Below are 24,742 nucleotides of genomic sequence, written 5' to 3'. Positions count from 1 at the left end.
CTGGTTTGGCTGTATGACAGCATTGAAGAATATGCTTTAGAATTGCTTTCTATGCTTGCTACCTTTTTCACATGGCTGCATATTCTTGGCCATTGATCTTGTCTTTTAGGAAGTGTGAGCATTTGAACAGTGCTCCAGCTGGCCCTACTCAGACATGTTGGAGAGCATGATTTAACAATGCGTGTGAGCAGTTGCTCCCTGTCCCATTCACCAGCCCAGCTTGAAAAACTGGGAATATTTGCTCTTAGTTCATTTGCAGGGAGTTGTGAAATCCCTGGAGATGTTCTAGCAGGTATTTCCAGTTTTACAGTAGGCATAAGTGTATTTACACCTATTAAATATACCTTGCAACAACCCTATGAGGAAGGCCAGTGTTGTCATGGTTACTTTGTTCAGGAAATTAAGGCATGAAAGCAAAGTGATCAGGCATGGTCACATTAAAAATCAGTGGCAGGGCCAGAAATAGAACTGAGAGCTAAGCCGCACTTCCTTTTTCTGTTCTCTTTAGTTAGTGTAAGGAATGATCCTGCATTCATAAGGGGATGGATAATGTGGCCAAATGGAATTCTCTGTCTCTATATTCAACTATTCTATATCCCCTATCATCACTGTGTATCTGAACTCCATGGTATCATGCCTTTGATCACCATGCCCAGCTTTCTCTTTCCATGGGATGTACTTGGCACTGCAGCCTATTTAAATCCTTGTCAGGTTTTTTTTAGTGATTTTGATGGTTTAATGTGTTTTAAAAAAATAAACCCAAACAGAATTTGTAAAACACGGCCTGCTTCCTGGTAAATGTCAGTGCCTTTAAGAGGAAACTGCTATGTATATAAATCAGTGGGAAAGTAACATCATTCCTAAAGTTCTTCAAACATCTTGGCTACGTAAATGTTTTCCAAACAAGATTTTTAAGACCATATGTTACTTATACATGAAAAGCTAAGTATTAGATACCCACTGAAATCAGCAATGTTGTGTTAGAAGCAGAGGATATTTGTATGCATTTCACTGCATCTCAATTTTCATAGGTGCCAGACACAATAGCTTTGGAGGCAAAATCCTCTGTGTAGTCATGAATCAGGTGCTGCACAGTCTGTTCTACAATATACCTCAAATCTTCCCTGTGCTCTGGACTAGCTATCTAGGGGATAAGTTTGGTCATAGTCAGTCCTTGGCTTGTTTGCTAAGAGTAATAACAAGAATGGTTTTATCAATGTGAATGCCACCAAGCAGCCATCTTATAGTGGTAATTCTGGGTCACTACTGACCCAGGTGGATTTGAACTGGTGACTTAGAAATTAAAGACCTTGTCTCCCATTAGCAAAGCTTTTCACTACCTTCAAAAGGACAGAAAATTATTTTGTAATGAGTTTAACATTTCTTAACTACTGTGGTGCTGCTTTTGCTGAAACTACTGAGTTGCAGTGGGATGTAGCATTGCGCTGATGTTCCCGGAGAGTACACACACACTAATACCTTTTTGGGAAACAAGGCATAACAGGGATCAGAGATTACACAAATCAGGGTTGACTATTCAGTTGTAATCCTGTGTGTTTAAAAAAAAAAAAAAGCACCCTGCAGCTAGAAATCAGTGCGTGTTTGACAGTCCAGCAGTTTGTGAATTATTATTGCTGGGAATGTTTAATACCACTTGGGAAGTTTTCAAATAGTTCATATGGCGGGAGCGGGGGATAGCTCAGTGGTTTGAGCATTGGCCTGCTAAATCCAGGGTTGTGAGTTCAGTCCTTGAAGAGGCCATTTAGGGATTTGGGGCAAAAATTTGTCAGGGATGGTACTTGGTCCTGCTGTGAAGGCAGGGGACTGGACTCGATGACCTTTCAAGGTCCCTTCCAGTTCTAGGAGATAGGCAATCTCCATTAATTAATTAATTTATTTTAATTCCATAGTGTTTGTCTCTTCTGCCTTTTGTGATTCATGAGGCATTGAATTCTAAAGTTATGTGGAAAAGATTTTCATAGTGTTAAGCTGTTAGATGATGATAAATAATTTCAGAACCATTGAGCTTGTTCAAACAGTAGTGGCAGTACTTCAGGAGGTAGTGATAGAAAGATTTGGATCCCTGTGTAAAATTCAGGTTTTGTTTTATTTGGTTGTTTTGAACCATGTCTCCTTAGGATTCCCCCCCATTCCTGGTGTGACACCCACAGATGGTGATGGTACAATAGCTGCCGTGCTGGAAAGTGCCAACCATCTGGCTAACCTGGAAGAGAAAGAGGATGAAGATGAAGAGGTGGAGGTTTGAATTTCTTACCAATATGTATAATTTTTTTAAAGACACATTTTCTGGTGGGTGAAGACAAAGCTATTGATTTCCAGCCTGGGAGGTACTGTAATAAAATGACTCTCTTCTGGAAGCCTGAAAAGTACAAGTTTCTGGTCTCTCGAAGAGACAGTAAGAATCAGCTGGGAGTGTAGAGGTGGGGAGATCTCCTGATGAGGTGAGTTGCAAACAATACATCATATATGAAAGACCTAGAATTGTTTTAAAGGGTTTTATAGGACCATAGTTTGACTTGCTTTTTTTTCTTGTTTATTTCCTTATATCCATTTATATGTGGGTTTTTTGTGTTCAGAACAACTGCTTCTATGGTGGCTATTCCTCCTTTAACACTCAAAAGTTTTCCTTGGTGGTTCAGAATTTTATATGCTCACCAGGACACTTGGGGCTTACATACTGTCTAGCAATCTATACATACCATAAGATTTTGGATTGATTATGCTACTGATGAATTTGTATCATATTTTCAAATGGAGCGTAATTTTTAAATAGTGAAAAATATCATGACAGTTCATTTCCTGCCTTTGCCTCTCTTTTCAATTAGCACCATGTTTAATCTGTTTCTTGTGCAAGCAAACAGCCAAACCTGGCATGACATCACTTTTAGACTGAGAATTAAAGTGGCTGGCTGGGGACTTCTGCTACTCACAATGTAACAGCAGAAGTCTGATGTAGTGCACTGTGTCATTAATGTTTTGAGTTGCCTGAGCCTTGTATTGGATTTTATGCGTTTAACATTTAGTTCTTTTTGCCATGCTAGAATGAACCTCCCACACAGGCCCCAGTTGCCAAGAAGCCTGCTCAGCTGCCTGAGAAGCCAACACAAATTGTTAAACCAATTATAGTGCCATCTGCTGTAGCTCAGGAAGACCACTCTTCTGAGAGTGTGAAAAAAGTTGCAGCACCAGGCAAGTACCAGCATCTCTCTCTAGCTGGCAAGGATAAAGAGATGTTCACTCTCACCAAATCCACATAGCATTCCATTTGGATCAAACATTCTTAATGTTTTCTTAGAGTTTTAGGGAAAAAATACTGCCTGTAGACATGAACATGTGGCTCGGATTCACTTCAGCAGTAGCCTTACTCCTTTAGGGCATATCGAAATATCTTGAGCAGTTCTGTTTCTGGGAGGCAAAGTGGGTAGAAAAATGATACTTCATTGATTCTGATACAATACATTTATTGATTCATAATGCTTTTCTCAAGCCTCTCTGCTGAGTATGAAACTGAAAATGAATTCACGCAAATTTGTTCAGTTTGCTAGTCCAGACAGTTTGCTAGACCAGAGATCCCCGATTTGTGACATGGTTCGTTCAGGAGGAAGCATCGCAAGTCGGGGGCGTTGTAACTAGAACTCGCATGTATGGTAGGCGCTGTTTGCTGTTGTAAATTCGGGCCGAGGACATAAGTTGGGGGTTTCAGGCCCCTTCCACACTTACAATCATTTTTGTAAGTGTGGGGGTTGGAACTCGGGTGGTCACATCTCGGGGGCCTCCTGTACATGCAGTCTTCTCTGTCTCACAGTAGCTAATGCAGTGAAGTAGTGTCTGCTTCTTTTCATTTGAGGATCTCAAAGTGTACACAAATTGTAATTAATTCATCCTGACTAGTTGATTAACTGATAGCAGTTGCTTATCGGATGGTTGATTAGTGACTGGACTAGTCACTTCTCCCCTCCCCTTGCTGCCTCTTGTCAGAGAGAGGCAGCAAGTGTGGGGGAGCTGGAGCCAGCGCTAGGGGGAGCCTGCTTAAAAGCTGGTTCTTCTCCCTCCCCCAGCACCATCTCCGCAGGGAGACAGGAGGCAGAGACATAGCGGGGGACTGGGCATGAGCTGGGAATCAGCTGATTCCCAGCTTGTGCCTCGTTTGCCCCACCCCGCATTTGTGCTTTTTAAATGTGTTAAGAGCCGAGAGCTAACCCCACTGGGGCTCTGCAGTTCCCTCCCTTAATCAACTAGTCGATGGAAATTCCATCGGCTAGTTGATTATCAGATTAAATGCCATTTAACATCCCTAATCCTTATTAACTTTCTGTCAAGTCAATAAACTTATCTGTACAGTATTCATTTTACTGTTGAGGAAACAGAAGAAAAGCGGTAACGTTTGATTTGCCTAAAGCTACACAGTAAGCATGTGATTTAGTGGGAATGACATCTAGGTGTCTTGATATCCAGTGCTAAGCCTTAACCAGAAGCCTAATCTTTTCTCATTCTACATTTGGTAGATTGTTCAAACCTAAGCATGACTTTCACAGGGCCCCTCTTGCCATTTGTGGTATAGAGGACTTTTGGGGAGTGAGGATGTGTTCCTGAATTTCTCACTCACATCATCATCTTTTGGGTGAAATTCTATGGTGTGTTTCATCTAAGAGGTCAAGAGAGATTATCAGTATTATCCCTCAAGCCTTAAAATATGTGAATCTGTATTAGTTTGGCTTCCCCATTTTTGCTGCTATAGTTGGAATGTTAATGAACATTTAAATGGAGTCCCTCAGCTGTAATTTGTCAGTTATGGAATTGGGGTTCCTCTCACTTTCACTAAAATATTAAAATAATACATGGTCTCTTCAGTCTAGCAAAGGTGGTGAGAGTAGAAAGCTTTTGCTCAGGCCACTGTCTGCAGAGCTTTCATGAAGATCTGATTTCCTTTTCTACACCCCACTGAGCACACCATGTTCTGGCTGCTTTGGCTCAGTTAAAACCAGGGCAGACAAGCCTGTCTAATTGGTTTGGATTTGGATGACTGGCTAACGTGCATATAACAGTGATGCTGCCAGCTTTTCTGTGAGGCAGGGACTAAATGTCATTCGGTATGTTCCTTCTACTGTTAATAGTGCCATCAGCCAGCTCTGTGTATGGTCAGAAAACTACCTCCTGCAAGCATCTAGCTTGTATAATAACATTTGATTATGGTAGTGAGTGGGCATAGTGTAAGAGTAGAGGGGAAAGGGTCGTCAGCTCACTTCATGCTTCTTTCTCCTATGTCAAGAAAAACATGGAAAAAGTAGGTAGGATTTGGTGCACGGATTATGTAAATCTTTTCTGAGTCTTACAGCAGTTCCAGCTGTTCAGTGTTGGGAAGAGGTAACCCAAGAATTAGTATAAACAGGGTATAAAAAAGCAGGAAGAAGAATGAGCTGTGATGGTTGTGGTCTTAGTATGCCTTCCAATGAAGTAATTATTCTTTTGTCATTGAGGTCAATATGTTTGCTTTGTTTGACAAGTTGAGAGAGAAGAAGAGTATTTGTACAGGGAAAGTATACAATGTGCGCGCATGCACACATACAGATAAAGCATTGCTTAATTAGCAGGTGTTATTTGGAAGATAAAACATGGAACTGAGAGTCAGCTCGAGTTTTAAATTCAATTCTGCTTCTGATTTTCCCAGTTCTAGAGTAGCTTTGCACAAATCATTTAACCTCTGTTTCTACTTCAGTAAAATGGAGACAATAATTTGTACCTATCTCACAGGTTTATTGTAATGCTTTAAATAAAAATGTATTGGTTTGTAAATATAGGATTCCTTGATGGAAGGTGCCATAGAATTGGAAATTAGTATTATTTTTGTACTACAATGAAAGTGGAACTGATCATGGTGACTGTTGCATATTAAACACACAGGCAAGTGTCATCAGCTGGCAACTGGGCTTTGACATTTTCTTTGGTATAAATCAAACAGAATGAACTTGGTGCATTGACATGTCATGTCAGATGAGTGTTTTTATGTAGTCGCTTCTTTTCAGCAAGTGAACAACTGGAATTTCTGGAGAACAGAAAGAAGCAATACTTGAAGGCAGCAGTCAAAGCAAAACAGCAGAATGATCTTGAACAAGCCAGACGGTATCTCAGGACCGCAAAGAACTTAGACCCACAGATTGAGCTGGCAAAAAGCGGCAAATCTGTTGATATATCCAAGGTTAGTAGAGACGATAAACAAAATGCTCTGCTTTGCTCCTTGGGCATCTCAGGAATTCAGTTGCTTGCATAAAGCTAAGAATGCTTTAAAACTTAATATTTCACAGGTGAATTCAAACTGTAATTTCAACATCTGAGTTGAGACCATCAGCCCATATTGCATGGGCAGTCATCACATTATGGCAATTAACAGATGACCTGTTCATAACTTGTATTGAATACCCCAGACCAAATCTGGGAGGAGGGAGCAGCACGGAGGTGTTTGTGAGGGGGGAAGCCTGTGGGTGCCATTGGGAGGGATGGCAGGTTTCCTTCCTGGCTCTGCCTGATTCCCTTGAAGCAGTTACATCCCTCAGCTCGTAGGTAGGCTCGTGGTGAACGGGCTCCACATTGCACCCTCCCATAGCGCTGACTCTGCAGCACCCATTGGTTGGAAACTGCAGCCAGTGGGAGCTGTAGGGTCGGGACCTGCTGGTAGAGGCAGTGCACAGAGCTGTCTGGCCTTGCCTTTGCCTAAGAACTGAGGGAGGGACATGTCACTGCTTCTGGAGAGCCTCCTGAGTTAAGCATTTCCCAGAGTCCTTACCTGCTTTCACTCCCCGAGCCCTAAGCCCCTTCCTATACCCAACTCCTGCTGCTCTTGGTGGAGGGCGATGTGGTGGCCTGAGAGCTACTCGGGCAGCTCCAGGGCCTGCCATATCTGCTGCTGCAGAAGTCACAAGGTCATGGATAGTCCAGGAATCAGTGACTTCCATGACAAACTTGCAGTCTTAGCCATGTTGTGTGGTATTGTGCAGCTACCATCGCCCCCTACAGATGACGAGAGTGATTTTATCTTCATACATCATGAGGATGTCAGACTCTCTCAGAAAGCAGAAGAGGTGTACACTCAGCTCATAAAACTGCTAAAGGACCAGCATGAGGTAATTATCTTTTCCTTTCAGTGCATCATTATTTGTTAAGAATCCAATGAGGGAAAAAATGCTTCATAGTGTTTCTTTGGCTTTTACTGCTGCTGTAATCATGATCCCGTCATTATTTTGGTAGGATTTTTAGCTCATATTTAAAAATACAGATTGGCTACGTCTACACTGGCCCCTTTTCCGGAAGGGGCATGTAAATTTCATGAGTCGTAGTAGGGAAATGCGCGGGGGATTTAAATATCCCCCGCAGCATTTAAATAAAAATGTCCGCCGCTTTTTTCCGGCTTTTAAAAAAGCCGGAAAAGAAAAGGAATAAGATCCTCCGGAAAAGGGCACTTTTTCCGGAGGATCGGGGCCAGTGTAGACGCTCTTTTCCGGCTTTTTTAAAAGCCGGAAAAAAGCGGCGGACATTTTTATTTAAATGCCGCGGGGGATATTTAAATCCCCCGCGCATTTCCCTACTACGACTCATGAAATTTACATGCCCCTTCCGGAAAAGGGGCCAGTGTAGACGTAGCCATTGTGTATAAGTTCTTTGGTCACTACTTTCAAATATGGTGTATCAAGGCTGTTCCCCACTCTGGCACTTTGAGTGCAGAAGGTGGGAGCCTGCAAGAGACTTTAAAATACCCTGCCACTAATGGCTTCTGCTTAAAAACTCCTCAAAGACTCCCTCACCTTGGGTGGTATGCAGTCACCATCCAAATGCACAAAACCGTTTGAGAACCAAGGAAGATGCACTTAGGAATTTCTTGCTGTGGAGTACATTTAAGCTCCTTAACCCTTCCTCTGGAGAGAGCTTGACAATAAACTGTCATTTCTTAATGGAGGACCTTTTGTTCTCAGGCCTCTGGATACTAGGGATGTTAAATATTGGCGAATTTAATAGTTGGTTAACCTCATGAATTCTTACGGGTTATTCGACTATTCTATAGTCCTTGGGGGTGGGGCTGGCAGCCAATGTGCTCCAGCCACATTCTCGAAGAACCCCCTGCCACTCTGCGTTGCTGCCTCTGTATCAGAGGCAGCGGTGGGGTGGGGGGGCAGGCAGAAGCTGGTCCACAAGGGGAGTCAGTTTAAAAACCTGCTCTCCTTGCAGACCAACTGCCTGTTGCTCTGTGCTGCTGCCTCTGATACAGAGGCAGAAGTGCAGGGTAGCAGCAGCCCCTGTCCGGAGTGGGGGGGGCGTGTCTGAGCTCCCAAACCCAGTGTGAGCTGGAACTGAGCTGACCTGGCTGTGTCTGCCCAGTTCCGAATACACTTTAAATGCAGAGCCACAGCAGGAGTAGGTCCCAGACAGGCTGCTGATCAGCCTGCTAAAAAATTTACGGGGGTAGGGGGCGGTGCATGTAGTCTATAGCATTAACCTATAAGGTTTTGCAAATCGGTTAATCGACCACTATACTATTACTTTCCTAGTGTTTACAGGACCTCCTGGCTTCTAAGACACAGGATTCATATCGTAGTCTTTAAAGGGAGATTTTATTAACTAAACAAAGACGACCTACTTGGTAAAGCATATTTTGTTACTAGGTGTTATAGAACAGCTGAAAAAAGGCAGATTAAAAACACAGAGACTTGTTTCCCTGGGATTCCATTTAAAAGTTATAGTGTACGAGGGAGAAGGTGCATAGGCTCAGCACAGAGGAGTTTAACAAACCCCAAAATAAAGAAAATAACCTGATCATATCTTACTAAACAGTCCCTGTTCTACTAATATATCTGTTGTTCCAAGGTTTAGTCCTTCCCCAGGCAGAGATATCGCTGGAAATTCTATACCTTGTTCTTGGCTTAACTCATCTCTCCCAGCTCTCCTCTGCTCACACAAAGACTGCAGCAGGGAAGTCCTGCTTTTCAATTAAAACCTCCACTCTGTTTTCATTGGCTCTCTGGCTCCCTGCTTAAAACTTCTTGGAGACTCTTTAGTACCCATTCTCTCTGGGTTTAACCCTTACAGGCAATTTAGTTAACAATGTCTGGAATGTCCAGACTAGGGCAGTACCCCTCCCATTCACCACATGGTGTTCTGAATTAGGTACCTAAATCCCACAACCTGGTTTTCAGAGATATTTCCAGTTGAGGTCAGTGGGAGCCCTTCTGCTTCAAATCAAGCCAATGGTTTAGGTGTGTAATTTTGGACACCCTGGACCCCGCCTCCCCTTATCATCTAATCATGTAGTTGATGCAAATTGTATTGACTACACAATTAGTCAATTATCTGCTTCTTAACATCCTTACTGCACATACAAATGGAATATCCATTGGGGGATACATCTCAAAGAACATCAGTTACTCCATAGAACGAGGAACCTTCTCTTCTGTGTAACATGCAAGTCCTCAATCTGAAATCTTTCTTCAGATGTGTATCATGGAATGATCACTGTTACTTTTTTTTTTCTTGTTAATAGAAATGTTTGCAGTATTCAAGGCAGTTCATGCATCTGGGAAACATAACTGAAACGGCCAGGTAAGTCTGCTGCCGTCATCTGTATTTATCCTGTCACATAATCACTTCTGCTCTGAGTCTACCCACAGCAGGGACTGCCATGCTTCCCTATATAAAAGGAAAATTATGTTTGTGGGGTGGTTGAGCTGAGTGAATCAGTTTATCTTGTATCCAGTGGAAAAAATGTTTGCTGTCCGTGGATGGTCTCCACCATTGTTTTACAGGTTTGAAAAACTAGCACAAGGATGCAAAAAGGACCTGGAGATTTTGCAGCTGGCACAGGCCCAGAGGATGGACCCCCCCAGCCATCGCTTTGAGGAGAGAAACTTCAAAATAATAAGGTACAAAAAGTCAAAGGTTGTTATTGGCAGACTGAGATGGGCTACTAATTTCTAGTCTTCTAAAGGAAAAAAGGGTTTGAACTCCCATCAGAGTTGATTGAAGTTAAGCACTCAGAATCTTCCATATTCCTAAGAAAACATTCCAAAAAATTTAAGGTTTCTTCAGATTTAGTAAGTAGCAGTTTCACAACTTCCATTTTAGATTGCTTTATTGCAAAGACAAATATAGCTGTATCTTCTCCAAATCCTCCCACTTCAACCATGGTTCCCTCTCCCCAAACTGATGTCTTTGAGGCCTTCTTTGGTATTTTTCACAATACTGTCTGTAACCCAGATCCCTCACTCAAAAATGAAAATAATCTTTGTCTGTTTCCATCTCGCCTTCCTTACCTTCCTTCTCCTCTCCAGGTTGAGTTGAGATTTATGTAGAAATAGTTTTTTCTCCAGGACTCATTCCCCTTCATGTTTTCCAAATGTCGTGTCTCAGAACTACAGAAGTGGAATCCTGGCCTTGCAAAGGGTTGGGAAATGCCAAGTTGCTGGACTGAATCTGTGATTGTATCTCTTCTTCCCTTCCCTCTCCCCAGGATATTTTCTGAACTCAACAGTACAGAAATGCATCTCATCATTGTCAGAGGAATAAACCTGCCAGCTCCCCCAGGTAATGAACGGAAACTTACCCTGATTCCTAGCCTTTCTCTCAAACCATAGGGAGATTAATTGTGATGAATGAGATTTCTTTGCCCGGGGGATAACTGGGTGGCCTACAGTTTTTAAAAGCTTTTTAACATAGGTCCATGCTAGCTCAGGCCTTTAAACTTCAGTTCAATTCCAAAAAACTGAAACAAAACTCAACTTAAACTGATTTGAAGGCAAAACCCTAAATTGTTCCAGCTTTGCTCAAAACAGGGCTCAGGTTCAGATTCATAGTGCTTCAGATTTTGTTGTAAACATTTTATATAGCTCTGAGATGTCTTGACTGCTTGTACTCTCATCAGCCAACCAATAGAAGCTGTTCAAGAGCATTGCAGCCTCATAGCAATATAAAGTATTCTTAGTTCCTCTATTTATTATAGGGGTTTAATAGCTGTTTATGTATGCTCTCAGAATCTACTAAAGCATTAGCAGCATATTTGCCTTTGACTGCCAGTGTTCCAGTGGATGGTGCTTTAAAAAGGAACTAAGGATATGTCTACACTTGCTCCCTACCTCAAGCTAGGGATGCAAATGTAGGTGACTGAAATTGCTAATGAAGTGGGGATTTAAATATCCCACACTTCATTAGCATGATCTCGCCGGTGCGTTACTCTGCTCAACAGCTGATTGGAACCAGGAAGTGTACGCCGGGACACGTTAGTTCGAACCAAACTCCTCATTTTTTGAGGAGTAACGTTAGTTTGTTCCAAGGGGTTTGGTTCGAACTAATGCGTCCCAGTGCACACTTCCTGGTTCCAATCAGCTGTTGAGTGGTGTAACGCACCGGCGAGATCATGCAAATGAAGCATGGGATATTTAAATCCCCGCTTCATTTTCCATTTCGGTCACCTACATTTGCATCCCTAGCTTGAACTAGAGAGCAAGTATAGATGTATTTTAAGTGATTTAGGTACATGAGTCCTATAACAAGTCAATTGGGTTCTTTTTGAAAAGCCCACTATATATTTTGAATGCTGTGAACCTCCCATATTGGCTCTCCGAGGTTGTTAGGATTGACTGATTAACTGTTCTTTTGCACAGGTGTGACACCAAATGATTTGGATGCATTTGTGAAATTTGAATTTCAATACCCTAATACGGTGAGTGTGTGTTCAGGCCTTTGCTGTTTCTCAATCCAATGTATTACTTAGCAATGTTTTCTTAATAGCTTAGAGAGCCAGATTTAACTTAGAAATGCTGTGGGCTTATTACTTCAGGAGCTGACAAATTGTAAATTATTGCTATTTATCATAATTGAGTGGCAAACCTGTTTTAAAAAAAATTAAAGATAAATAGTTCCAGCCAATTTAGATTATTTTAGGAATAGACAAAATCCTGTACCCACACATGAATGCATGCGATTCCCACAGTGGTCAGTGGGTGATGTCCGGATCTCTGAGGACAGGATCTGGCCCATACAAACAACCTTTTCTCAGATGATTTGTCTATATTTATATAATAGCTAGTAAAATTCGGTGTATTTCTATCATTGAAACATAGACTGGAGCTTTCTGAGATTTGGCTTTTAATGAACTGAACTCGTAAATGTTATTGGATCTTGAAAAATGTTCTCTCCTTGAAACTCACCCCCCAACATCTTTGAATACTAACACCAAAATGATTTCAGAATTAAGTATACGTAGACCATCCTTGACAGATGATTGTCTAGCCTGTTTTAAAAATACTGTTAATGTTAAAATACTGTTACTTTGCATAGAGACTACACTTTGCATTCAGGATTGATTTTTTTGAGGTGTGTTTGTGTGTGTTTAATATTGACTGCGTGGATCCTGTGGATTTATATGATATTAAATACAGGTTTACCTGGGGGGTCGGATGTCTCCAGAGAAGCTGATACAAGTGGGAAGTCATTTATCTGTCCTAACAAAAATGTGAGGCAAACCGGGAAATGAAAAGTGAAATCTACAACTCCATCCTTCGTGCATGGTGCTCCCTCCCTCCCTCCCTCCCTCCCTCCCTCCCCTAGTTTCACAATGCAGCAGTCTTTGCTAGGGGGAACTCTACATGTGTACCATAAGATGTTCCACAGCTTCATCAATACCTCCTTGGCATAGAGTTCCCATAAAAGCATAGAACATGTACCCCTAATGTACAGTGTTAAATTTTCTCTCATTTTCATTGTTTAAAAAGCCAGATCGCTACAGTTAAATATACCTAATTCTCCTTCATAGCTGGAATCAACTTTTCAAAGTAACTATGATAATTAGGTCACAGTCTCTCAAGAGTGAACAACGACATTTAGTTTATACTCTGCTTTGGGTTAAAAGTTAATTCATTTTGATGGCAGAGTGATTGTCAGGAAGAATAATAGTTGGCAAATTCCCTGAAGGATTTGCATTGGACTCCTTCTGCAGCACCAAAAGTTTCTTATTACTTTAACTCAAGTAAAAGGATAAAATTATAGCCAAGTAGAATGTGCATAGTTTATCAGGTATCATAGTAGCACCAGTTAATAGTTTTATGATGAGTGTGTTGAATCAGCTATGGCCATATAGATAGATTATCTGCAGCATTTGTGTTTAATATTTTTTTGGCTTGTTCTGTATTTAACCTTAAATTTGATTCCACAATGAAATACACATATTGCAATCATACTCATGATTGTGTATCTAGTTTGTACATTCTAGTTGGTCTATTCTGATGTTTGCTGATATCTGGTCCATGTACCAATCTTTGATTTTCCCCTTGGTCATCTTCCATCCACAATTATTGCAAGGGCCACCTTCCAATATAACTCTCAGGTCTCCCCTGGACATGTCACAGAGTAGTTATTAACGGTTCACAATCCTGCTGGAAGGGCATAACAAGTGGGGTTCCACAGGGGTCTGTTTCGGGGCTGGTTCTGTTCAATATCTTCATCAATGATTTAGATATTGGCATAGAGAATATGCTTATTAAGTTTGCAGATGATACCAAGCTGGGAGGGGTTGCAACTGCTTTGGAGGATAGGGTCATAATTCAAAATGATCTGGAGAAATGGTCTGAGATAAATAGGATGAAGTTTAATAAGGATAAATACAAAGTGCTCAACTTAGGAAGGAACAATCAGTTTCACACATACAGAATTTGAAGTGACTGTCTAGGAAGGAGTACTGCAGAAGGAATCTATGGGTCATAGTGGACCACAAGCTAAATCTGTGTCAACAGTTTGACGCTGTTGCAAAAAAAGCAAACATGATGCTGGGATGCATTGACAGGAGTGTTGTGAGCAGACATGGGAAATCATTTTTTTGCCTCAGTTGGAGTATTGTGTCCAGTTTTGGGCACCACATTTCAAGAAAGACATGGAGAAGGTCCAAAGAAGAGCAAGAAGAATGATTAATGGTCTAGAGAACATGACCTATAAAGGAAAACTGAAAGAATTGCGCTTGTTTAGTTTGGAAAGGAGAAGACTGAGGGGACATGATAGCCGTTTTCAGGTATCTAAAAGGGTGTCACAAAGAGGAGGGAGAAAAATTGTTCTCCTTAGCCTCTGAGGATCGGACAAGAAGCAATGGGCTTAAACTGCAGCAAGGGAGGTTTAGGTTGGACATTAGGAAAAACTTCCTAACTGTCAGAGTGATTAAACACTGGAATAAGTTGCCTAGGGTGGTTGTGGAATCTCCATTTCTGGAGATATTTAAGAGCAGGTTAGATAGATATCTATCTGAGATTGTCTAGACGGTACTGGGTCCTGCCATGAGGGCAGGGGACTGGATTCGATGACTTCTTGAGGTCCCTTCCAGTTCTAGTGTTCTTCAATTCTATAACAATATAACCTGGCCTCCCTCAACTTATCTTATCTTGTGGCAACCCATACAAAGCCCTTCACAACCTCATTGAATTTCTTTTCATGACATGTCCAGCCATTTGACCATCCTCATTTCGATAGTGGAGAACATACCAATTTCTTTTTCTGGTTGGCCAAGTCTCTATGTTCATACAGTAGGAAGAGTCAAATTACAATTTTATAAACTCTACCTTTTGACTTTATTGGCATATTTTTGTCAGAGAGAACTGAGACCAGCTCTCTCCATTTGCACCAAATAATTTTGCAGGGCAACTCAAGCTCTTGATATGTTTTTTTTTAAAAAGGTTGCTGCAACACAGGTTGGTGGTTTTTTTGTAATGTTGCTTTTTCTTTTCATTTTTTTTTAAACAGGAGCAAGCTCAGAAAAGTAAAACGGCAGTAATTAAAAATACTAATTCTCCAGGTTTGTATCTATTCTGTGGGGGAGGTGAAATACTGCGCCATAAAACCATGTTGGGTACAGGCTTAGTCCCATATTGTGTTTTTCTTTTCAATTACCAGAGACATTGGGAGGGTAAATCCAACTGCTGTCGAAGTTTAATTCTTTATCCTCACTCTCTCTCATCAGTGCAGGGAGCCATTGTTCATGTCATTTCTTAATCAAATGATCATGTTATTTGGTACCACTAAGTCTCTTCTACTTTCAGAAGGTTCAGGCTTCTATAGTAGCTCTGTTAGGAGATAGAGCAATAAAACAAAAATCATTCACTTATGAATCTTCAGGGATCACACTTTATTTTCTTTCTGTCTATTTGTTCCAAGGATAGTGACTGGATTAGTTGGGCAGATCTCGTTAATCAGTTGTATTGATATGCTAATGTTAAAAACATTGTCTTCAGTACATAGCAGATCTTAAATATGACTAGCAAAGGACTTTTTAAAAATTGGGATTGTTCTTCTTTTTGCTACTTTATTTTTCCAAACCAAGTTTTGGGTTTTTTCCCATTATTTGTTTTTATCTTTTTTAAAATAGTAGGAATCTCAAGTCTTATACTCCTCAATTTTTGCAGGAGAGACCTACCAATTAGATGTTTGAGGCACGTGTATTGTGAGGTCTCACCTTAACTGAAGGAATAGAGGCACGTAATATTTAACAAAGGTTTCCTTTATCCACAATGTTCGTTTACCATTTAAGTTAAATAGTTGCAGTAAGCATTCTGGGATAGAAGCTGCTACATAAGTGTGAAGTTGTGTTATATGGGCCAAGTTAAGGTAGGTTGAAAGTTCTGAATGCATTGTGCTCATCACTGAGAAACATCTAGTCACTCACTGTGACAATTTTCACCAATTTTTCCTCCTGTTTCTAGAATATGATCAGCTCTTCAAGTTGACTATTAACCGAAATCACAGAGGCTTCCGTAGAGCAATTCAGACCAAGGGAATTAAATTTGAAATATTTCACAAAGGGTAAGTCAGTGTCTTTTGTTCTCCATTCTGACACAGTAGTGATAACAAAATGAAAGAACTGTTTGCCCTGTTTGTAATTTAGAATTGACACTCGTGTAATTTGCCTTTCTTTTTTCATTTGATCAGTAAACAGATGTCCAGTTTCATGCTACCATGTTTCAGCATTACCCTCTGACTATCTGAGCACTCTGACTTCTCTGGTAAAACTCAGTAAAACCTCACTAACGTGTACTCAGTGGTTCATTACTGCATTCTGCCAGTTAACAAGCACTGACCAATACAGTTTAAGATACAGAACATACAGTATCAAAATGTTGTATTCATGTAGCTTTAACAAGTGTTGCCTGGTTTGAACTGTGATTATTCAGTGCATTCTACTAAATATTATCTGGGTTAACTTTATAAAGCAATGAAATCTGGATGATGTGGCCTCTAACTGAGCTTTCTGCAGCTACAAGATCTTTGAGATGTAGGGTGAAACCATCTGATTTGTGGATAACTGAGGTTATGTTGTATTCAAGTCTCAAGTTGAGTAGAAGAACAACCTTTCACTTGCTGGTATTTCTCTTTCACCCCCACATAAACATTTAATAATCTATTGGCAAATCACTAATAGTAAAAGGGATAATAAATTATAATAATATTCTGCATGTCTGTAAGTGCCTCTATTTGTGGATCGCAAAGTAATTCCCAACCATTACTAGTGAACTAAATCTTACAGCACTCTTGGAGGCATGTGGTATCCTCCATCTTCTGTGGAAACTGAGGCATAGCAAGGTTTGAATGACTTTCCAAAGGTCACAACTATTCCAGGGGAAAGGCTCTAAATTTAACTCCATACCATGTGCTTTAACTGCTAGACAAGGCTCCATCTCAATGATGCATGAAATGCACCTCTCTTCTTGCTGTGAACATGTAGTTCAGATAATACAGTGATGGGACCTTAGAAATATCTAGACAGACGGTAGGTGAGAAGGAAGATAATTTAAAGTGTTTAAAGAAATTTTTTTACATCTGGGCTCATTTTGAATCCATTAGTACTGAGTGAACTAGATGTATTAATTCAGAGGTTAATTATGACCCATTATTAGGCTGAGATGTTGGATAATATGCCTTTTGTTATCACAGTGGCTGTGTTCATGCAGTTCTTTGTTTCTCTTGCTGGCACGTATGGAAATGCTCTCTAACTGTTCTGTGATTGGGTTCAAGTTTATAAAAGTTAATTTGTGAAAAAAACACTAACTACTTTAAAAAGCCTGTTGTTATTTTTAAACCTGAAGCTTAAATTTATGTCTCTAATGAAGGAATGTTTGATTCGTCTCCTCTTTTCTATATCACCACTGACTGCTCAACTGTCACTGCTCTTGTTTTGAGATTTAGTGTACCTCCCAGTCTTTATTGAACAAATTCACATTGGCTTTAACCTTTTTTTTTGTCTTGATGATCTTGTCAAGGAGCATTTCCCATCCCCCTAGCCAATGGTGGATTAGACACTGGGCCAGTGGGGCCCATGCTCCAGGGCCCCAACCAGCTGGAGGGGCCCATTTAAACATCCACTCTGTGGCAGTAGCAGCAGACAGGAAAAGCCCCTGCACCCAGATCCTGCTCCCTGACAGAAGCCATAAGGTGGGGAAAAGCCCCTCCCCAGTTTCCGACCTTGCCCCCAGCACACGCCACAGGACAGGGGAAGCCCTGTTTTCCAATGCCCCCGCCCAACCCCATGCCTGGCAGAAGCTGTAGGATGGGGAAAGCTCCTGCTCCCCAACACCCTTCATCCCCAGCAGAAGGGCTGGGTGGGAGAAGCACCAGTGCCCGACTCTGGTTCCCCACAGGTGCGTGAGGGACTAGCAGGGAAAGCCCCATGACCTAGACCCCTGCTGTAGCTATCGGACTGAAGGAGCGCTCACTCCCTGCTGCAACTCCTGGCTCTGGTGTGGGAACAGAGCTTTTCTAGTCTTGGGGCTGCAGTGGGGGGAGCCAGAATAGGGGGTCCCTGGGTGGAACAGGAGTGGCCCTGGGGAAGAGGCAGAAAGGAATGGGACTGTGGATGGAGCCACGGGCAGAAGAGAGATGGGACCATAGGTGGAAGGGTTGGGGAGCACCCCGACTTGGTTCTGGTCCAGGAAACCTTAATTCACCTAGCAGCTTGGAGGTATATGACTCTGAGTCAGTCTTAAAATCACCCTAGAAAAGAATTGTCTAGAACTCTGACAAACTCTGGGTGTCCCTCTGGAACAGAGATAAGTATGGCCATGTTGGGTCAGATGTGGTCCATCGAGCCCAAAATCCTGTCTTCTGACAGTAGACAGAGCTGGGTGCTTCAGAACAAAAATGGAGATTCCAGTCAGTATGTAGTTGAGGTCTTGGTCAAGCCAAGAAGGAAGGCTATGCAACATCTCCTTGTGCAAGCAGCTCACCCCTAATGCCTGAGCTACTAAAGAAGGTGCTAGCTCCTTGTACAGATACTGGCAACTTCTCTGTCGTCAGCTCCCTCTGTTTCTCATCCTCCTCTACTTTTTGAGGGTGTGGGCCTTCCTTCCCTTACCCTCCAGAGTGATGGAGTGGTATTGTTTTTTTAAACAACATTGGCTGTAGACATTATTCCTTCAGTCTACCCTGATAGTGTTCTTTCCTCTCCAAAGAATCTTCATTGATTAGGCCCAGGGATCAATTCCTTGTCCCATGAATCAGGCCTTAAAAGCACCCTTTGAAGTCTAAAAGCCTTTCCAAAGAGAAAGTATCCCCTAATATCTCTGAGAATCATAGAAATGCAGAGCTGGAAGGGGCCTCAAGAGGTCAACTAGTCCAGTCTCCTGCATTGAGGGAAAACCAAACAGACTTACACCATCTGTGACAGAATTCTGTCCAACTTGTTCTTAAAAACCTGCAATGAGGGGGATTCCACTACCTCCCTTGAAAGAATCAGTCCCAGAATCTGACTACCTTTATAGCTAAGTTAGAAAGTTTTTACTATAGTCTAAGCTACCCTTGCTGCAGGTTAAGCCCCTTGCTGCTTGTCCTGTCTTCAGTGGACATGAAGAACAATTGGTAACAGTCCTCAACATATCTGAAGACTATTATCAGGTCCCCGCCCTTTCAGTCTTCTCTTCTCAAAAATAAATATGCACATTTTTAGCCTTTTCTGATAGGTTAGATTTTCTAAAACTTTTGTTTTTTATTGCTTTTCTTTGCACTCTTCATAGGTGCTTTCCCTCTTTTTCCAAACATTCATTTGAAGCCTGTGCATTCCTTTATGCATTCTGATACTAAAGCCCGCCCACTCCTCTTGTTTAGAAACATTCCAGCCTGTGTGCTAAGAGATCCACTTACTATATTTCTTGGCATCTCACTCCTAATATGCCAGACTATATGTAATTACAGTGCCATGTAAATGAATATTTACTATGGTACGCTCAGTATTAGAATGTGTCTGCTTTAGAAATAGTGGAATGTGGCCAAATAGAATTAGTGTTTCATGCACTGCCTGGAACCAGAAGACAGATGCAATACATTGTTAAAATTGATTCTGAGCAAATGAAACTTCTGAAGCCATGGCCTAGAGTAAGAGACTTTATATTCTCAGTTGTAGATGCTCCAGAATTAAGCAGAGATTGGAATCTGGTTTTGAAGGCTATTGTGTTAAAGAAAAAATAATTAGAGCTGAAAAAGCTGGTGCTTAACTTTAAAGGTTCATGAACATAAGAAGAAAACACCAAAAACCAGCTGAAGGAGAGTTGTCTAATTCCACTTCATAGATCAGGTGATTAGCATCTGAATAATGCAAAGGGAATTTCCTAGCAAAGTGAAGCACTCAGAACAGGTAACGTCACAATTCTACATGCTCCTACTAAGGATGTTAAATATCAGCTAATTGATTAATCTAATAGTTGATGCATTTTGCATCAACTATTCAATTTGTAGCAATTAAGGGCTGTTGCTACACTTCAAAGGCAAAAGCGCCATGTGGAGCTCAAAGGTGAGCTGGGGTCTCTCCCGGTGATCGCAGGCTTCATGCAGCACTGCCGCTTTGAAATGCTATGTGCAGCCTGACACCGGGCTCCACGCAGCGTTTCAAAGTGGCAGCATCACAGAGCCCAGGGTCAGCGGCGGAGTCCCCAGATGACCCCGGGCTCCATGCGGCGCTGCCACTTTGAAAAGCTGTGTGCAGCCTGGGGACACCCTAGCTGGCCCCCCAGGCTGCACACAGTGTTTCAAAGCACCAGCGCCACATGGATCCCGGGGTCTGGCCCCAGGCTCCAAGTGGTGCTGCCGCTTTGAAGTATCCCTTCCTCTTGCTGCCTTATTCTGATAGAGGCATCAAGGGAGGGTGGGGAAGTGACTAGTCGACTAGCCTGTTTACTAGTCTCTCTCATCCTGAGCTCTTACAGGATTTTGTCATGTCAGTGCAGCTTCATCAGTAAAGGTCACATGTGCACTTGTGAGTGTACTTTGAGAGAGTGCTTCTGCCAAATGAACACAGAGACAGGAAAATTGGATCATCCATGCCTCTAGCTCTGGAAACACTGGATGCATCCTCTTGTTCTGCCAGAGCTACTCTTTCTTGGGTGGGCAAGCTTACAGAAATATGAATCCATCAGAGCAAAACGGTGTGATGTCTATTTTAAATTAAATTTCCCTAGCATTAACTCCCAGATGCTTCACCTGATTACAATTTGGTGCATGTTCCAGGGCTTCCAGTGTAGTGGCCTTGCAGCATCTGTTGCTCAATCTGTGTGTAGCCCACACCCAGTCAGTGTGGAGCACTGTTCCATCTAGTGGTGGTTGGGTGACATATAAAAATTCATCAGCCTGCGTCCGCCTTGGGTAACAGATGTGGGTTCTTGAGCTCAAACAATAGAGATTCCTGCTATTAAAAGCCAAAGGTTCTAAGTTCCATCTCTGCTGCTGACAGTGCATCCAGGTGCATGATATAACAAATGCAAATAAAAATGTCTTTTGTATATTCCAGTGGTACAGACTCTTTGGGGAGTGTATGGATAAAGCAGTCCCGGGGGCTTTGGAGAAGGTGGAAAAAGCCCCACATTCCTCTTATTCCAATCAGAGATTTCAGTCCATATAATCTCAGTGGGTATGCTTTTTAAGGTTACCACTGTTCCAAGGAGCAACATATAGATATTGTGCTTGAGACAGAGACAGACATTTTAGGGAGTAGGAGGATATATAGTAAGTTTCTATGAAAAAAAATCCAACTCAGAAACCCATGCAGGACATTATTTCCCCACGTTTGAGGACATGTTGGTCCACTTTCTGGCCCTTTTATACACCATTCCAGTGGCTGTGCCTTTTATGTTACACCTTTCAGAAGGTGCTATGCAGAATCTGGCTCCTTCTGTCAGGGAAGTTGGACCCTCATCAGTGAATTAAATGGGTACTTGAGACAATCAGAGCAGTATGTTTGGTAGACCTTTCTTCTTGTCCCAGGAATTCATTTTAAAAAACAAGTGCCTAAAATTATGCTCCCAAGTTCATAGGCATCTTAAATGGTCTTAAAGTGCTGGGCATCCTGACTTTCAACTCTTTTTTTTTTAATTGATCTTGGCCCAAGTCTTTTTCCCCTAATTTAACAAAAAGCCTGTATATCTCATGAAATGAAGGTGCAATAGACCTTCTTACATTTCAGAATGATAGAGCTTGTTCCACAGAGAAACAAATGTTGTGGATCACAATCAGGTATTTTTGTTTTACAGAAGAGAAACAGCCTGCAAGGCATATTGGATTTCACATTTCTGAAACAAACTGACAAACACATTATAACAACATCCTTTTCATACTCTAGAATAGATCTTTGGTATGTAATGATAACTCTCCATCAGATTTAATGAGTTGTTGTCAATGCAGATGCCTTTCAGGTTTTTCTTAACAGGAAACAGTTTCAACACAGAGCACTCATGTTTCAGATTTACAAAGCCACAAGCTTTTATGAAGATATTAATTGTCCCAATACCTTCCCTCCAAAAGAAAGGGACCCACGTTAAACCATTTTTCTGGATGACCAATTCATCAGGCCTTCATTTCAAGTCACAGCTACTCAGGGAATAACAATCATCATTATCTCTTCAGGGATATCACTCTGAAATTAAGAAGTGGGAAGATTGAACAATAGCCTTTACAAGTCTCCGGCATCTATGGATTGTTCTAGATGCTGGCCAGGACAGAGTCTTTGTCTCAGAAGACAGGAAGTGAAAGAGAGAATCTTTGATTTCTCAGACACTCTTTCCCCTTCTCCACTTTTCTATACTAAAATCCCTAACTCAGTTCCTGGGCATATTGATCTCATGTCTGGATACCTTTTCAGTGGGACCTTGCAGAATTACCTGCTTCCTTTCCAGGCAGTAATTCAATTGAATCAACCTATGGAAATCTATCTCAGAAGGATTTCATTTATGCCTTCTACTCTGCTGATAGTGAAAATGGTTAAAGAAAGTCCAGAGGAATAAGGCACAATAATTCTGGTCACTACTTCTTGGCCTAGCAGTTTTCAGCTCTTTTAGATACGACATCTTCACACTACAGGAACAGGGCCTTTATCTGGTGCTGTTCAAACTATTCATCTGGAAATAGAAAGAAATGTGCTAGAGTCATGTGGACATTTGAAAGAAAATAATGAATACTCTGCATCTTCGAGGAAATTTACAATGTCTGCAGTGTCTAGTTGGCCAAGATTCAGGTAATACAAGTGAGATCTATCAAGATAAACTTAGATAAAATAAAAGCTGGTTGAGATTCTATAGAATGGCTTAATCATGTGGCTCGAGGCTAATGCTTTAGAATGACAAAACTGTTGAGTTATAAGAAACCGAGGAGAGTTTTTCTAATCTTTCTCCCAATACCATGTTCTTGGGCACCATAAGTCCAACATGCACAGTTTCCCGTCTTGAATTGTGTGTGTCTAAGCTCCATAAAACCACTTTTCTAGCCTTATCAGTCAGTATGTGCCTGTCTCAAAGTATTTTACCACCATCTGAGCCAGAAAAATATCAAAGTTTAGTGTGATCTATGACCCTCTCACGTTTCCTCAGAGGCCTGCATTAGCTCCATACTCACTCTGGCTGCTACTTGCTTGTAAGCACCATGCTCTGTAAAATGCCATACAAATAGTGCTAGATACATAATAAGAGCTGGTTGGAAAATGGAAGTTTCATTATGTGGGAAACTGACACTTTAGAATTACTTTCGTTCTGAATTGAAAGTGTTAACATTTTCCACAAAATAGAAATTTTGAAAATTGCTTTAATTTTAAAAGGTTTTCAATACTTAATTGTATTAAGTATTTTAATTTAACAGTTTAATATTTTGAAACTAAATGAATTGAAAAGAAAAAGATAAAACTTTTTTACTACCTTAGTGAAACAGGGTTTTGACAGTAAGGAATCAAAAGTCCATTGCTTTTCATTTTCTCCTGTCAAGTTTTGTTGAAATTGACACTTCCCACAAAACATGTAGATTTAGATAAAACTTCATTTTCCATTTGAAAACTTTTCTATCAAAAGAATCTTTTCTGAACCAGCTCTAATGTCTTGTAGGCACATTCTGTGTAGGAGACCTTACCTTTCTGTCCAGGTGATTTTTTCCCCCCCAAAGATCTTGATTGATTATAGAGAGCCCAGGACAGTAAGTGTGCGAGAGCCCTGATGCTGTTCTAAAGTCTGACTCTCCTGCATAGGGGTGAAGGTTATTGTCAATAGAATGCTAGACCAAGCCATTACTTCCCTCTTCCTGAGTTTTTCACTTGTTTTGTTTTTTCCTTCTCTTTTAATTGATTAAAGACTTTGATCGCTTGTCCCTCCGTTTTAGTAGAGCTGAGTAGCTGGACCCTTTTGTCATGATCCTAAAACCTTGATGAAAGAGGTCATGACCTCATATCATTCTTCTCTTTTGATATGTTAAGAGAGTCTGTCTTTCCACTAAGGTAATTTTCTTTAAAACAGGGGCCTTTTCAGAAGTGACAAGCAAGTGGGAACAGCACAGTTGAAACTGGACAAACTGGAATCAGAATGTGAAATTAGAGAGATCATTGAGGTATGCTTTGTTCTTCTGTTGATATAGCAGTAACAAAATACTCGAGCAGGTGTGTGTGTGTGTGTGTGTGCGCGCGCGCGCATCTATATACATATATAGATAGGTATTTACCTAGATTAATCTTAGCCTCATGTCTCCAACATTCAATGAAAACCTCATCAGACTAGCATGCCCTATGTAGTTTATTTTATATGATACAGCCTCATCCTTTCCTTCTTGTGTGATAAAAGATGTAAGGTTGCTCGCTCCTGGCCCGTGAGAGTAATTAACCATTAGAACAACACACCTAGTGAGGTGGTCTCTTCTCCATCATTTGCCATCTTAAAATCAACACTGGGCTCATTGTTTAATCCTCACAGTTACACGCAGTCCTCTCCCCCACCCCACCTCTGTATTAGTAGCAGTGAGAGGGAGAGGGGGAATCCAGTACACACGGGGAGCCACCAGTTTCCCCTTCTCTCACCTCTGATACAGAGGCAGCAATGTGGAGATTGAGGGGAGCAGGTAGGAGCCAGTGCTCGCAGGTAAATATGTAACCACTGAAAATTTACAACGTTAACACATTTAACATATTTTAAATATTCTGCACCTGACCCATGAGGCATTGCAAACTCTTCCCAAGCTACTCTAGTGTAGAGGTGTTGCACCAACACAAGGAGCATAGGGTGGACATGCAACAGTGGTCTAATTAAAATGGCATATCTTTTGTTGACAAAACTCCGTAATGTAGATGTGGCCTTAATGCTTTCTGGAAATAAAACACCAGATACATCCTTGCAGTGTGTACAACTAGTTAGACATCCCTCCTGTGTGTTGGTAAATAAAAATAAGAACATATAAAAAGGTAAAATCCATTTATTTT

At 41.3% G+C, this 24,742-nt stretch overlaps 1 protein-coding gene across 3 annotated transcripts in view; it reads left to right on the top strand.

Moving 5' to 3' along the window:
* Positions 1 to 24,742, top strand: part of CC2D1B (coiled-coil and C2 domain containing 1B) — a 67,162-nt gene that overhangs the window by 35,485 nt on the left and 6,935 nt on the right. For 2 of the 3 annotated variants that reach the window (XM_006126406.5, XM_089780412.1), the window contains 11 exons: positions 2,139 to 2,260; positions 3,063 to 3,210; positions 6,045 to 6,217; positions 7,014 to 7,139; positions 9,548 to 9,606; positions 9,810 to 9,926; positions 10,514 to 10,587; positions 11,664 to 11,722; positions 14,785 to 14,836; positions 15,741 to 15,840; positions 23,790 to 23,880. In XM_006126406.5, the coding sequence (XP_006126468.2) occupies positions 2,139 to 2,260; positions 3,063 to 3,210; positions 6,045 to 6,217; positions 7,014 to 7,139; positions 9,548 to 9,606; positions 9,810 to 9,926; positions 10,514 to 10,587; positions 11,664 to 11,722; positions 14,785 to 14,836; positions 15,741 to 15,840; positions 23,790 to 23,880 (1,121 nt within the window). The remainder of the gene's footprint in view (positions 1 to 2,138; positions 2,261 to 3,062; positions 3,211 to 6,044; positions 6,218 to 7,013; positions 7,140 to 9,547; positions 9,607 to 9,809; positions 9,927 to 10,513; positions 10,588 to 11,663; positions 11,723 to 14,784; positions 14,837 to 15,740; positions 15,841 to 23,789; positions 23,881 to 24,742) is intronic. The other variant, XM_075935974.2, reaches the window with a different exon arrangement.

The sequence above is a fragment of the Pelodiscus sinensis genome, chromosome 9 (genome assembly GCF_052426305.1).
Source record: "Pelodiscus sinensis isolate ZL-2025 chromosome 9, ASM5242630v1, whole genome shotgun sequence".
NCBI lineage: Eukaryota > Metazoa > Chordata > Testudines > Trionychidae > Pelodiscus > Pelodiscus sinensis.
This window is presented reverse-complemented; position numbering and strand designations above follow the sequence as displayed.